General features: G+C 35.8%; 1 protein-coding gene across 14 annotated transcripts in view; it reads right to left on the reverse strand.

Annotated features, from left to right (window-relative positions):
• Positions 1 to 16,027, reverse strand: part of LOC126379796 (ras GTPase-activating protein raskol) — a 194,016-nt gene that overhangs the window by 99,311 nt on the left and 78,678 nt on the right. For 4 of the 14 annotated variants that reach the window (XM_050028842.1, XM_050028834.1, XM_050028816.1 and 1 more), the window contains exon 1: positions 9,139 to 9,312. Coding sequence is in view for 3 of the 14 variants with exons in the window: in XM_050028716.1 (XP_049884673.1) it covers positions 15,736 to 15,916 (181 nt within the window). In the remaining 11 variants the exon portion in view is untranslated. Of the gene's footprint in view, positions 1 to 8,981; positions 9,313 to 15,735; positions 15,917 to 16,027 lie in introns of those variants that run through there. The other 10 variants (XM_050028798.1, XM_050028783.1, XM_050028766.1 and 7 more) reach the window with 3 other exon arrangements.

A 16,027-nucleotide genomic window follows, 5' to 3' on the forward strand; every position in this document is an offset into this window, starting at 1 on the left:
AACGTGACAAGCTAGACGCTAAGGGGAAGGAATATATATTTGTGGGATATAGCAATACTTCTAAAGGTTATCGTCTAGCTGATCCCTTATGTCCTACTAAAGTCATCATTTCGCGTAACGTGGCATTTATTGAAAATAAGTTTTATAAAACCAATTTGAAACCTTCTGAAACGAACGAACGAGAGGAAATTAATTTTTATAATTTTGACTGTGATATGAAACAGTACTGTGATACAAATATGAATGAATCTAATAATATAATAAATGGATTAAATAATAATGAATTGAAGATGAATAATAATGAAAATATAATTAATAGTGGTTCCATATCAATTTCAGACGGAGAATACTGTACGGGGAGTGAGGATGAGTCCTGTTCCACCGAATCGTCTGCAGGCGACATGGGCTTCGAGCCTTTGAGTCAGCCGCGCGAGACTTCTAATGTGGAGGTAGCCGCGACTAGTCCAGTGACCGTCGCTTCGCACTCTGGACGTCCTACTCGCTCTACTCGGAATGTACACCCTATTAGATACCATGACTATGATATGAGTCTTTTAGTTAGAGGGAATCCTCTTATCGACGAACCACTTTCATATGAAGAGGCTATAAGCTCTTCTTGCAGTGCAGAGTGGAAGAACGCCATGAAATGTGAGTACGACGCCCTTGTTAATAACAATGTATGGGAATTGGTAGATAGACCTATTAATAAAAATGTTGTTAAGTGCAAGTGGGTTTATAAAGTAAAATTCGATGCTTCAGGTAAATTTGATCGTTTTAAAGCACGTCTTGTTGCCAAGGGTTTTACACAACGTGAAGGAATAGATTATAATGAAACTTTTTCACCTGTTGTACGTCACTCCACTATGCGAATACTGTTTTCTATCGCTAATCAATATGATTTAAACATAGATCATTTGGATGTTGCTACAGCATTCTTAAATGGCGATCTAAATGAAGTAATTTACATGGAACAACCAGTAGGTTTTTGTGATAAATATCCTAACAAGGTTTGTTTACTAAAGAAAAGTATTTATGGCCTTAAACAGGCAAGCAGAATGTGGAATTGTAAAATACACAATCTACTTTGTAAACATGATTTTATTCAGTCAAAGTGTGAACCTTGTGTTTATTTTAAATGTACTGATAATGATCTGGTTATCATAGCTTTATATGTGGATGACTTTTATGTATTTTACAGTTCTAACAGCTCTAATAAAAATAAGTTGGTTTTTGTTCTTGAAAAAGAATTTAATGTAAAGAATTTAGGAACACTTCAGAGCTGTCTAGGTATGAATATCACTAGGGATAAAGTTAAGGGCATTTTAAAACTTGACCAAAGTGAATATATTCGTAAATTGCTTGCACGATTTGGTATGGTAAATTGTAAGGCCGTGTCTACACCCATGGAGGTTAACTGTAAGCTGTTAAAGTCTGAAAAAGATATCAGTTTACAGGATGACATTTATAACTATCGTCAGCTACTTGGCTGCCTGATGTATCTGTCCGTATGTACACGTCCAGATATATCATTTGCGTGTAGCCAGCTGAGCCAGTTTAATAACTGTTTCGATAGAACTCATTGGTTAGCAGCTAAGCGTATACTGCGTTACTTGGCAGGTACAATTCATTACTCTTTATGTTTCCATAAAAGTAGGGATTGGTTTTTAAATGCCTTTACTGATGCAGACTGGGCCAATGATGTAATCGACAGAAAGTCTTATACTGGTTTTGTCATTATGTTAGGCAATAATACGGTCAATTGGGAATCACGTAAACAGAAATGTGTAGCGTTGTCGTCTACTGAAGCCGAATACGTTGCCATAAGTGATGTATGTAAAGATATTTCTTTTATTCAAAATTTGCTTTCAGAAATTGTACCTAGTTACTGTAAAGAAATGAAATATACTGTTTACAATGATAACCAGAGTGCGCAAAAGTTATTACAAGTTAAAGAATATTGTCATAAGCGCACAAAACACATTGACTTGAGATACCATTATGTTAAGGACCTTATTAGTAAGAATTCTATTTGTGTAAAATACTTACCTACTGATAAAATGATTGCAGATGTTTTGACGAAACCATTAAGTAAAGTTAAACATGAATCTTTTGTAAATGCCATGAATGTGTGTAGCAGTATGTAATAATTTGACTTTGTATTGTGTAAATGATACTTTTAATTGTTAATTAATTGTTGCATATAAATGTAGAGTCACATTTTTTTTTGTAAAATGTAGAGTCTCTTTAATCTAAATGTAGAGTCACGTTTTAGAAAATGTAGAGTCTCTTTGATTAAAATGTAGAGTCATGACATCCAATGTAGAGTTTTTTTTGATGTTTCATATTGTTTGTTATGTTATATTTATGACATTGTGAGCCATAAGGGGAAGTGTTAATGTGTCTATGGTCTCCCAACTAATAATTGAACTGTGAATGGAAGGCCTTATATTATTTAATGTTTTTTGACACTGGCAATGCCTTCGGGGACTAGAGACGAATTGTCTGCCCTCCACTTCTTCCCTCTCTCTGCTCGACCACCGTCCATGACGGTTCGCTTTATCGTTCTGTTTTATTTACTTAATACTTTTGTGACTACTTTTTAATACTTATTAGACTGACATTATCGTGTGTGACAAGTGTAATAATTCTTGAGGAATTAAATATACATTTGGTGTGAATAAGCTGTTTTCAATTTACCGCATTGCTAATGGTGCTAATCACAGCCACTGCCGATCTACGTCCTCCATCAGGTTATGGGCCCAGCGTGGGAATAATCTTCTTGCATCCTGTGATTATAGCGCTATTGCATCAAGTAAGATATTGCTGAGTACGCATTGGCCATGTCGCAAGCGGACGGCGGTAATATTTCTGCAATGGAGACGGCCACGCCGACCACGTCGACTATGTTGCTCAGCGGCTCAAACGGCGGTATCGAAAAGCTGGAAGGAGCTGCCAATTATCACAGCTGGAAATTCGCACTAAAGATGGTTTTGAAACTCGAGGGCCTATGGGACCTGATTGAAGGAAATGAGGACATTGCTGTCACGGGCTTAGACGCCGTGCGCGACCAACGTGCGCTGGCTCGCTTGTGTTTGAGCGTAAAACCGGGACTATACCAATATGTACGTGAGGCTAAAACCGCAAGACAGGCTTGGAAGAAGCTGTCTGATGTCTTCGAGGACCGTGGCTTATATCGCCGTGTATTGCTCCTCAGACAATTACATCGCATCGATTTTTCACATTTCAACAACATGTCTGAATACATAGAAAAGGTTATGTCTATTGTACACCAACTAGCAGACATAAATAAAGTAATTGATGACGAAGAAATTGCGGAAATCCTCTTGAGCGGTTTACCACAGGAATATGATCCATTGGTGTCAAACCTTGAAACTTTATGTATTTCTTCGAGTCTTCAGAGTGAGTTGGTGCGTACCAGATTGCTGCAAGAATACCAAAGAAAAGGTGAAAATGGTAATGGTACTTCTACTTCTGCATTTGTATCAAGACGGCAAACACCACCAATCTGCAAACATTGTGGCAAAGTTGGTCATATTAAGCCGAAATGTTATAAGTTGAAGAAAGAAAAATTCATGAAGAAGAAGGAAATTCAGCAGCAGCCTACTGCATTCTTCGCTCAGAATAGTACTGAAGTTTACATTGATAGTGGATCATCTAATCACATGTGTAACAATAAGGACTTATTATTCAACACAAGAGAAACACATGTGCAACATATTTCTGTGGCTAATAGCCAGCAGATGATAAGTACGTGCATTGGTGACATGAACATTATTATAAACAAACAGGTAAAAACCTTTAAAGATGTTATGTTTGTCCCTAATTTGTCTGCAAATCTCTTATCAGTCTCTAAATTATGTCAGTATGGTTACAAAGTACAATTTAATAATGAAGGTTGTTTTTTATATGATAATGGTTGTAAAACTTTTGGCAATAATTATTTGGTTAAATTAGCTTGCACTAATGGCATTTATAAATTGGAAGGTTGTGTATGTGATGGTAACTTACTCAATAGGAAGCACTCTTTGCTCCTGCAAAATAGGCAAGACTCACAGAGTGCTGTAGTTGCTGCCAGTGCCTTATCCAATGCGGATATTTGGCATCAACGGCTTGGCCACTTAAACATGACAGGTATGTGTAGGTTAAGATTGCATGTGTGTGGTGTCGTATTTCAGGAAGAAGCACACCAGTGTGAAGCATGCCTGAAGGGGAAGCTCACGGCCGAACCTTTCCCTTTGGCAAGCTCAAGCAAGACTACAGGACCACTACAGCTCATACACAGTGACGTGTGTGGACCGATGCCGGAGGCTAGCTGGGGTGGAGCTAGATACCTAGTCACATTCACTGATGACTTCACGAGGAAAAGCTTCGGATACCTAATGAAGAATAAGAATCAGGTATTTGATTGTTTTGTTATTTTTAAAGCCTTAGTTGAAAAACAGCTTAATTTGCCTATTAAATGCCTGCGAACTGACAATGGTGGTGAATATTGTAATGAAAAATTCTCTCAATTTTTGCAACGAGAGGGTATTATTCACCAGACTACTGTTCCTTATTCACCTGCTCAAAATGGCATCTCTGAGCGTCTTAATAGAACACTCTTTGAGAAAGTCCGTTGCATGTTACAGCATTGTGGTCTCGGAAAGCGTTTTTGGGGAGAAGCTGTCATGACAGCTTTGTATTTAAAAAATAGGTCTCCCACAGCTGCTTTGTCCGGACAAATACCAGAGGAAATTTGGTCTGGATTGAAAATAGATCTCAGCCACCTCAGGGTTTTTGGCTGTACTGCTTTTTCGCTCGTACCTGAGCATAAACGTGACAAGCTAGACGCTAAGGGGAAGGAATATATATTTGTGGGATATAGCAATACTTCTAAAGGTTATCGTCTAGCTGATCCCTTATGTCCTACTAAAGTCATCATTTCGCGTAACGTGGCATTTATTGAAAATAAGTTTTATAAAACCAATTTGAAACCTTCTGAAACGAACGAACGAGAGGAAATTAATTTTTATAATTTTGACTGTGATATGAAACAGTACTGTGATACAAATATGAATGAATCTAATAATATAATAAATGGATTAAATAATAATGAATTGAAGATGAATAATAATGAAAATATAATTAATAGTGGTTCCATATCAATTTCAGACGGAGAATACTGTACGGGGAGTGAGGATGAGTCCTGTTCCACCGAATCGTCTGCAGGCGACATGGGCTTCGAGCCTTTGAGTCAGCCGCGCGAGACTTCTAATGTGGAGGTAGCCGCGACTAGTCCAGTGACCGTCGCTTCGCACTCTGGACGTCCTACTCGCTCTACTCGGAATGTACACCCTATTAGATACCATGACTATGATATGAGTCTTTTAGTTAGAGGGAATCCTCTTATCGACGAACCACTTTCATATGAAGAGGCTATAAGCTCTTCTTGCAGTGCAGAGTGGAAGAACGCCATGAAATGTGAGTACGACGCCCTTGTTAATAACAATGTATGGGAATTGGTAGATAGACCTATTAATAAAAATGTTGTTAAGTGCAAGTGGGTTTATAAAGTAAAATTCGATGCTTCAGGTAAATTTGATCGTTTTAAAGCACGTCTTGTTGCCAAGGGTTTTACACAACGTGAAGGAATAGATTATAATGAAACTTTTTCACCTGTTGTACGTCACTCCACTATGCGAATACTGTTTTCTATCGCTAATCAATATGATTTAAACATAGATCATTTGGATGTTGCTACAGCATTCTTAAATGGCGATCTAAATGAAGTAATTTACATGGAACAACCAGTAGGTTTTTGTGATAAATATCCTAACAAGGTTTGTTTACTAAAGAAAAGTATTTATGGCCTTAAACAGGCAAGCAGAATGTGGAATTGTAAAATACACAATCTACTTTGTAAACATGATTTTATTCAGTCAAAGTGTGAACCTTGTGTTTATTTTAAATGTACTGATAATGATCTGGTTATCATAGCTTTATATGTGGATGACTTTTATGTATTTTACAGTTCTAACAGCTCTAATAAAAATAAGTTGGTTTTTGTTCTTGAAAAAGAATTTAATGTAAAGAATTTAGGAACACTTCAGAGCTGTCTAGGTATGAATATCACTAGGGATAAAGTTAAGGGCATTTTAAAACTTGACCAAAGTGAATATATTCGTAAATTGCTTGCACGATTTGGTATGGTAAATTGTAAGGCCGTGTCTACACCCATGGAGGTTAACTGTAAGCTGTTAAAGTCTGAAAAAGATATCAGTTTACAGGATGACATTTATAACTATCGTCAGCTACTTGGCTGCCTGATGTATCTGTCCGTATGTACACGTCCAGATATATCATTTGCGTGTAGCCAGCTGAGCCAGTTTAATAACTGTTTCGATAGAACTCATTGGTTAGCAGCTAAGCGTATACTGCGTTACTTGGCAGGTACAATTCATTACTCTTTATGTTTCCATAAAAGTAGGGATTGGTTTTTAAATGCCTTTACTGATGCAGACTGGGCCAATGATGTAATCGACAGAAAGTCTTATACTGGTTTTGTCATTATGTTAGGCAATAATACGGTCAATTGGGAATCACGTAAACAGAAATGTGTAGCGTTGTCGTCTACTGAAGCCGAATACGTTGCCATAAGTGATGTATGTAAAGATATTTCTTTTATTCAAAATTTGCTTTCAGAAATTGTACCTAGTTACTGTAAAGAAATGAAATATACTGTTTACAATGATAACCAGAGTGCGCAAAAGTTATTACAAGTTAAAGAATATTGTCATAAGCGCACAAAACACATTGACTTGAGATACCATTATGTTAAGGACCTTATTAGTAAGAATTCTATTTGTGTAAAATACTTACCTACTGATAAAATGATTGCAGATGTTTTGACGAAACCATTAAGTAAAGTTAAACATGAATCTTTTGTAAATGCCATGAATGTGTGTAGCAGTATGTAATAATTTGACTTTGTATTGTGTAAATGATACTTTTAATTGTTAATTAATTGTTGCATATAAATGTAGAGTCACATTTTTTTTTGTAAAATGTAGAGTCTCTTTAATCTAAATGTAGAGTCACGTTTTAGAAAATGTAGAGTCTCTTTGATTAAAATGTAGAGTCATGACATCCAATGTAGAGTTTTTTTTGATGTTTCATATTGTTTGTTATGTTATATTTATGACATTGTGAGCCATAAGGGGAAGTGTTAATGTGTCTATGGTCTCCCAACTAATAATTGAACTGTGAATGGAAGGCCTTATATTATTTAATGTTTTTTGACACTGGCAATGCCTTCGGGGACTAGAGACGAATTGTCTGCCCTCCACTTCTTCCCTCTCTCTGCTCGACCACCGTCCATGACGGTTCGCTTTATCGTTCTGTTTTACTTAATACTTTTGTGACTACTTTTTAATACTTATTAGACTGACATTATCGTGTGTGACAAGTGTAATAATTCTTGAGGAATTAAATATACATTTGGTGTGAATAAGCTGTTTTCAATTTACCGCATTGCTAATGGTGCTAATCACAGCCACTGCCGATCTACGTCCTCCATCAGGTACCTACGTACATTACAAAAACATTACCATAATTTTATACATTATGTTTATTGTGTAAACTATACCTCTGCTAACTGATTTATTTATATACCTTCCAGAATAAATTAATATTTTTTCTTTGTTTTTTAATTATTTTATACGCTGAAATCGTTCATTTAATAGGAACGTTTTGACGTTATACAATTGAAAGAAATTTTACTTTCATTTTAAATCTCTTGAAATAGAAAAGTAAATATTATAGCCATGAGTCATTCCATTTATAATAAGTACTATAACATGCATTGATTCATATATAGTATAGTACGTGTGCAGTAGTGAGATATCATTATATAGACATAACACATTCTATACTATGCTTATGCTAGAGTTAAACAAAGTCGAAAATAGTAAGCTTTGTGCATTATTTACACAGAGTACCTAAATATCTATAAAAAGTAATTAAATGATTATTTAACGTAATTTATTCAGTATAAAACAAAGGAGGTGTTAACTTGCCACTTGACAGACTCCTACGCATATGGTCGTAGCGGATGCTGTATAATAAATTATGATTGTTTTTTTTTTATTATATGAACATGGACTACGCATGTTGGCTAGCTACTTATTTTATTACTCATATAGATATTATAGGAATATGTATATTTCTTGTATTAATATAGTTTATATTTATGATCCGTCACTATTCATTGCAATTTTAAAATGTGTATTTACTATTATATTAAACAAGGAAGGATGTTATTAAGGAAAGAATATTGTCAATATTAAAAGCGGCTTTGTGAAGTTTATTTTATTTCAACAAATGGACAAATGTGAAAACTAAGTACCTACTTAGTACTTACCTATCTATCTATCTACCTATCTAGGTAAGTATTTAATCAGGTTATATAACTTGTTCCCGAGTTTACCTAAAAGTTAAGTCTGGACAAAGCTGTACTATAAGAGATGCTTTTCTCGAAATAGTGAATATCAAACCACAGGTCAGGTTTGATTGCCGACAAGACTAATCATTGATCGTGTGATCAGCATATTTGATTACCCCGGTATCATCCGTTTCTACTTTCCAATACCACAACCACAAGCTTTGACTGTGTTGATCATAATATAAGCATGTAGGTATAAAATTGCCAGATATAAATTATGACTAAATAAATAATTATTACAAAACATGCAGTCAAAACTGAGAATATTTACATTACTGCATTGATAAATATTGATTGTTTAACAAACATCACGTGAGTCTTCGATTGTATAAGCGTTCATATTTGTTAGATAACAATTCATTATTTTGATCTCGTCTTGTAATGATTGAGAGAAGATTTAAGAATAAACTGTCGCAACTTAAATTATAATAGATAACAGTTCGACTATGACACTAATTAGTAGAAGTAAGACAAACTTTACCAGCTTAAGTCAAACAAACATTGTTTGCAAAGTAAACAAAACGGAATCACTTATTCTTATCAACAATACACCGATTTGAAACTTTAGGCGAGCCAGCGGTTTTCTAAACAGCTGATACTGATTCACAAACACAACACAATGAGAAACTTTACACTACCAAGATCCAACACTTAGGCGAAAGTTACACTGAGTTCCTACGCACTGCACTAGAACTTTTTTGCAAAAGTCGTGTGTACGTTAAAGAACCTTTTTATGAACAAATATCGCGCGCGGTTTTCGGTATTTGAAAATGGCGCGTGATGGCGATGCGCGCGGGATCGGAAGCGGGCGCACACTGAGGCGGCGCGCGACGTGCGTTACGCCGTCTACACCAACCATTGACTCAGAGAAATGTAGGGGCGTCACAAACATAATGACTGTATGTAATTTTCCGCTTATCTCGTCCACATTAACATTGAGATCGTTCTAAAGATGTTTACACGATCTCTCGTGAAATTACTTAATTTACGTACGCATCAGAGAAAGTGTAATGTCGCTGCTTAAGCAACGAGGCTTAGTGGATTAGTGAATCCGTAATGGTTGTCATGGTCATAGTTTTATAATGATAATGATATTATAATTTTCAAGTTTTTTTTCCAAATGAATGTTGCTAGTGTAAGTAGTTAAGTGTACTTAACATAAGTAGATAAAAAGTAGGAGTCCAAAAAAGGATAACCGCTCTTTATGAGTACATAACATATCCAGTAGGATAACACCGTGAAATGTCACTGTATTAGTAAAATCCTCACTGATCGATTTTTGCTCGTAGTCGCAAAAATAAAAAAATAAACATTTATTTACCAGCCCTAGAATCCATTTACGAGACAATAACACAGTGGTATCGACAGCGCCGCGCCACTGTCGCCAATAGATAATGCACCGCTCGGTTATCCACTGCGATACTTTTGATGAATCACTGAATGAGGCCCGGGAATATAGGATTAGGGTTATAGGAATGCACTACTTAGGTCCAAAATATTACAGGTGCAACGTCTAAAATCCCCCGGTTGCCTTTTGGGACACATATTATCTACAACGTATTGAATCTGGTTCAGTGACATATAACTTTACTAAAGTACCGTGGAAAAGTCTAGGAAGTGGTCTATACAATCGCCGATCTACAATCAGCTGAAGGTTTATACGATCGACAGAATACAGTGTTTCTAAACCTCAAACTCGTCTCACGGACCGCGTCGTCGAGCCTACAAAATGGAATGTGACTATAATCTCAAACCGGCCCTGAAATCTACCTACAAATGACAATAGCGACGCTATCTCCGACAGACACTCTCATATACACTCTACAACCTACATCATGATGAATCACAATAAAACGTCGGCTCTGAAAGCTAGCCTGCATTTTTCATTAGATTAAAAACACATCCATCAAAGCGTTTTCAATAAACGAATACAGGCTTTGCTTGTTTTCGCGTATGAAGCGAGTGCTCACTATCCGTGCACTTTGTTTATTGAATTATCGGAAAATTATGGCGAAAATAGCCCAGGGGATGACATAAAAGCTGGATGCATTTGCCTTGCAGTGCTAAATCGATTAGGTACCGAAAATAGTCACTATGAGAGAGAATCATTAATAAATGTTTTGTCAGTTTTACTAGATTGTGTTTATTTTCTCCAGGTGTGTGATGACGATGATAAACTAGAGCTTAGTGAAAGATCCAAAAAAGCTCATCAACATAGAGAGAAAACTTACAATAGAAATATTATTTATTGCACAAAAAAAGAAGCGATTACAGAGGTAAAAGAGGTTTAATAATACACAGCAATAGGCGTCCTTATCACTTTAAGCGATTTCTTCCAGGCACCCAAGGACGATGAAAAGAAAGAGCAATACAAAAGATTGCGGGCTTAAGGATTATACCTTCCATTATATTTTTTAAAATTTCTATTAACTTTTTCTATATACACATGATAATATATTCAGGGATAATGAAATCCTTACAGGAATACCGTAATACTGGCTTCTTTGTTCCTTTAATACACGCGAGTCGATTAAATTCCTAACGAACTCAACGTCGACGCGTCGCTACACCAAAGTACAGTGTATTAGAAGCTTCAATAGTAAATGGAAGGAAGTTTATCTATCGATACATGTATGTACCAGACATTTGCCGACCAGTCTCAGTGCAGTCCATAGACTACTCGCAATAGATACCAGATCAAAGAGTTTTGTTCTGAGTCAATTTTACATTAATAAAAATGAAAAAGTCAAAATTAACCCATTCACGGACAGAGACCATGGATCATTGATGGTTCATAATAGGTAGTATGACACCTTGGAATCCGAACGTTCGTAGACGTTCTGTACTTGAAAGTGTTAATTGAGGCTTTTGGCTAAGCGGCCCCCTTCTAGAGTTATCTACTTCTATCTATGTCTATTTTGATAATTCCGTTCGGATCCTGAAAAGTCTTTGCACGGTGTATCTTAAAAAATACACAATAAACCTCAGGATGCGGCGGAATAAGTCAATATATTTCAATACAAATGCACTTTCTTTTTTATTTGCTTAAATTAAATTTTATTACAGAAACGACAGAATAGATTACACACAACGCAGGGTGTTAGCCAAGTTGCAACAGATTATGACTATCGACAGTCACAGTGATCAAAATGAGATTGATATGTCACCTTATGTGACAGCGATAAACAAGTAGCGTTATCTGCTATCACTATCGCTAGTCATAATCTTTTACAATTTCGCTATGACCCTAGTACAGTCATGAGCAATATCACGAACCCACTATAGAACCCTGTCGCACTATCATGACATTTAGTTAATGTGACATGGTTTCAAAGTGTATACATACATATTAGTACTCGTTACCGTACATACAGTAAATGTAAAAAAACCGTTTCATCTTGTAAGCGGTATCTATTGGAGGGTAATCTGTGGTACAGCCACAGACCCCCTTCATGAAAGTTCAATACCTCGCCCGTCTGGCCGAACCCCACCTTTTAAGGCGAAGAACATTCAACCAGTTGATTGACCATAGAAATTGTCGAACCGTATTTAAAGTTATCATTATGGAAAATAAACGGATGTTATAATACGAGTATGACAGTTTATTTTTGAATATTCTTGATATATTTAATTGGAGACTATTTTGAATTACTACTAAATAATAAATTTACTACTAGCTCAAACCATGTTATTTAGGTATAAAATAAATCAGTCTATGTTGTCTTTAATAGAATTATAAACACATAAACTACTAAATACAAATCAGGAAATGTTTTCCTTCTATTATTATTACGGGATATCAACACCATGAACCAATAACACAAGATCACAACAAATACTCAGTTGAAATCTTATTATTATTATGATTTTCCTGGACAGACATGACATGATTCATTGTTAGCGGGAAACTAGACTTACGTTAGTAACCACCCTGATGTGGCCTGATTTGTTTACTTTATGTATAATTATAATATATATTTAAGCACGACGCCTGCAAACTCCTAGAGCAAAGTAAAAAGACTTGAAGCACTACATTAATTATACTGAATCAACCGGTAAAATAAGTATTTTATAAAATAATGGAACATAATCCTTTCTTAAAAGGCCGAAAAGAAATCAAAATTCAAATTTATATATAAAAAGAATTCGAACAGAGCAAACATTGAATTGAATCCAGTGCTTTTATGAACCAACCAAATAGTGTCTGTTAAAACAATTCGACGGCGATGTGGCACCACTGGCACCGAATATTATAAGAACATTATTATTCAGGACAGGCGACAGAACGCAGGAGCATGGCGGCGACGAATTGCGCCAAACGATGCTTAACTTCCCTATTAGTCCGTCGTATTCATGACTCACGACCAGTTTTAATTTTTATGACAAATCAAAGGCATCGTCCTCGTGGGTCCGTTGTTTTTATATGTATTGTTCGAGTGTGGTCGAGACGGGGATTTTATATCAATTGTTGCGCCTTATACCTTGACGCTTTTAGTTCACACTTTAGTTAAGCTTATGGAAGTATATATAAATAGGTATATCCATTCTATACTAATAAATATATTGAATTAGTTAGTAAATCTCTCTGTCAAACAAAATTGCAATAGGTAAGCAATTAGGAAGTTTAGATGCACCTGATATTAGCCTATTCTAAGACAAAGAGTTTATGAGCGTAAATTCCTCAAAAGTTTCTTTCATCGTGCACCAAAATGCACTAAATTAACAATAACCTAGGACAAGTATTTTATAACACAGATACCTACTCCGGTGGGCATTTCTTTCTCAAATCCGTGACAAGTCGGGGCGAACATTACTCAATTTTGTCACAGCCCATCTCTCCTCTCTGAACCAGGAAAATATGACGGAACGGGAACAACAAAAAGACAAACTCGTCACTAATTTAGCTTCGTCTTCGTCACCGACAACGGCAGCTATTTCGGAGATGTCAATCGACCCCCTGTTTTCTTTACTTACTGTGACATGCTGAGAGATTGTAAAATTACACCTTAAGCTCCTATTCCATAGACTTAATAATAAACACCTGTTATTTTGAGACGATGACTTCCTATAGTTTTAAGAAAATATTTTGTCCAAACAAGTATGCGGAATAGTGAAGCTTTTATGGTATACCTACTTTCTGCCCGCAACTACATCCGCGTGGATTTCAGTTATCGCGCGCAGCATATTTATTCTCTAAATAAATTAAAAAGTATCTTTTGTTCTTGACTACGGTTTATTCTATCTTCGGACCAAATTTCATCAAAATCGATCAAAAATTATAATAATTTTAAAATCGTAACAGATTGAGGGAGATGCTTTAGCATTTATAATAATTGTAAATTTAGTTTGAGGCTGCCTACGTACAAAATTTTATGGAAATAAGTAGACACATCTACATATTTCTGTGCTGCATTTGTAATAAGAGTTCGATCACTAAATAACATACATATATTTTGCGATCAATTAAAGACACAGTTGTAGGTAGTATACAGGTAAACTTTACTTCCTAGTATTTCGTAACTACCAATCTGTTTAATTTTAACCCGCGTAGTTAAGGCTCTAAATAACCCTGTAGTTATATTTCACTGTAGAGATTGATTGTCAAGTGTCGCCCACGGGCCCGAGGGAGCAATGTCAATTAAAAACGACCGAGCCCTAATTGTGACCATTTTAGCTCGATTGCGCCAGGGCTGGCCAGCGTGACTCGCATTGCAATGTTTTGTTTCATTACACAAATAGGTATACACATACCTAGCTACATTACACATTCGCGCCCTTGTTACAACGCTTTGCTCAATATCGACGGCTAAAAACGGTAAAACGCAGCGATCATTATCGGTTTTCTTCGATCGTCATAACGGTTAAACTGTTGTTCTTATTTTAGTATGCATTTTTTTATATAAGATTTTTTAAAGTATTCATTTGAAAAAACAGTTCTATAGATAAATAAGGAAATTTAAAGTTCCATGGAACTTAAACATAGCAGGCGAGGAGTGGTTGAATTATAGGTACATCTATGCCTACCCCTTCTGGGATACAGACCTAATACTATGTTATTACATGAGAATCTTCATGTCATTTTTTTATAGTTATTTTTTCATTAATAGATAGAGAACACTAAAACAGTTTCATTGCAGTAGTTTTAGGCGCATAAAGCGTTGGTTATGTAAAAATGACGATTCAAAGTGTAACTATGTTAACTACTGAATAAAGATATTTTTGAATTTGAATTGCTTGCTGAAAAACTTGAGAGCATGGTCATAAAATTATACTAAAGCTGTCAATTTGACATAAATAAAAAATATGACGTAAATAATACTTTCGTTCATTTAACGTTACAAAGTAACCGCAGCAATTTATTTTTTGTCCCAGATTAAAAAGTTTTGTAGTTACTAGCGTAAAACAGAGCAGTTTTTTGAATGAAGTTCATCAAGCAATGCAGCTACGCAATAAAAAGATGTCAAGTATGCAGGGGCGTGAAACTCGAGCCGAATCGATTGGAGACGGTGCGCGCGCGCATTATGTTGCACATTACAAGCAAGCTGCTATAATAAATGTAATCATAGTTAAACTTAAGTGATGTTCAATGGCTAAGGATACGAGTAAAAACTTATGCCTAGTTCCTACTTGACTTTAAGTATATTTGTTTAAAACGCGTTATAAATAGGTATGTCGAATATAATATTTATATATCAAAATGCTATTCTTACCCATGACGAAGACGTCGTCGCCTATGAGTTACCTCCCTACCTAATTACGGTAAGTTATCTGTGAACGTCATTAATTTCACCTAACATAGTCGTTAGTCATTCGTGTGATGACAAACATAACAAAAATATTATAGGTTGAGACCAATGATATTAAACTATATTGGTATAAACACACACATAAGTCAATAGGTATTTTAGTTGAACCAAAAGTTTGTTCGCTGTTATTTCAAAATATCAGATTGTCTAAATCAAACAAAACTATAAAGTACAACAAACTTTAGTTACAACGCCATCTATTGGCGCCTGGACCGAAACATTAATACTACGCCATCTATTAGCATATTATGGAAACAAAGGCACAGCGCCATCTAGCATCGAGTAAAACACACAGCGCAGTATTTCTACTACTCACTAGGTGGCGCTCATAATAAAATAAACGTACAATGTTTCTACACCTTTGATTTTTTTATTATTCATAAATGCGCCCAAAATGACCTGCTTTAAAAATAAATAAAAATGCCTTACCTTGCACAGGAAGAGCTCGTAATGACACAGCATCGTCATCAATGTCGTCTTCGGCTTCCTCTTCAGTAATGGAAGGCGGCGCGGCCCAACACCTTAGCCGGACTCCCGCATTTGCAGGCCCACCGTCAATCCTCACTCGTGGTAGACTTCGTGATGAGTACTCCCCGTTATTGTTGGAAGCCTGGTAAGTTAAATGTAAATTAATACGTTGTAAAATGACAGTAAATAAACAGTTAGAAATATGACTACACAAATTTATAAATAATACATTAAACGGTTCTACAAAGTTTTT

The sequence above is a fragment of the Pectinophora gossypiella genome, chromosome 3 (genome assembly GCF_024362695.1).
Source record: "Pectinophora gossypiella chromosome 3, ilPecGoss1.1, whole genome shotgun sequence".
NCBI classification, from domain to species: Eukaryota; Metazoa; Arthropoda; class Insecta; order Lepidoptera; family Gelechiidae; genus Pectinophora; species Pectinophora gossypiella.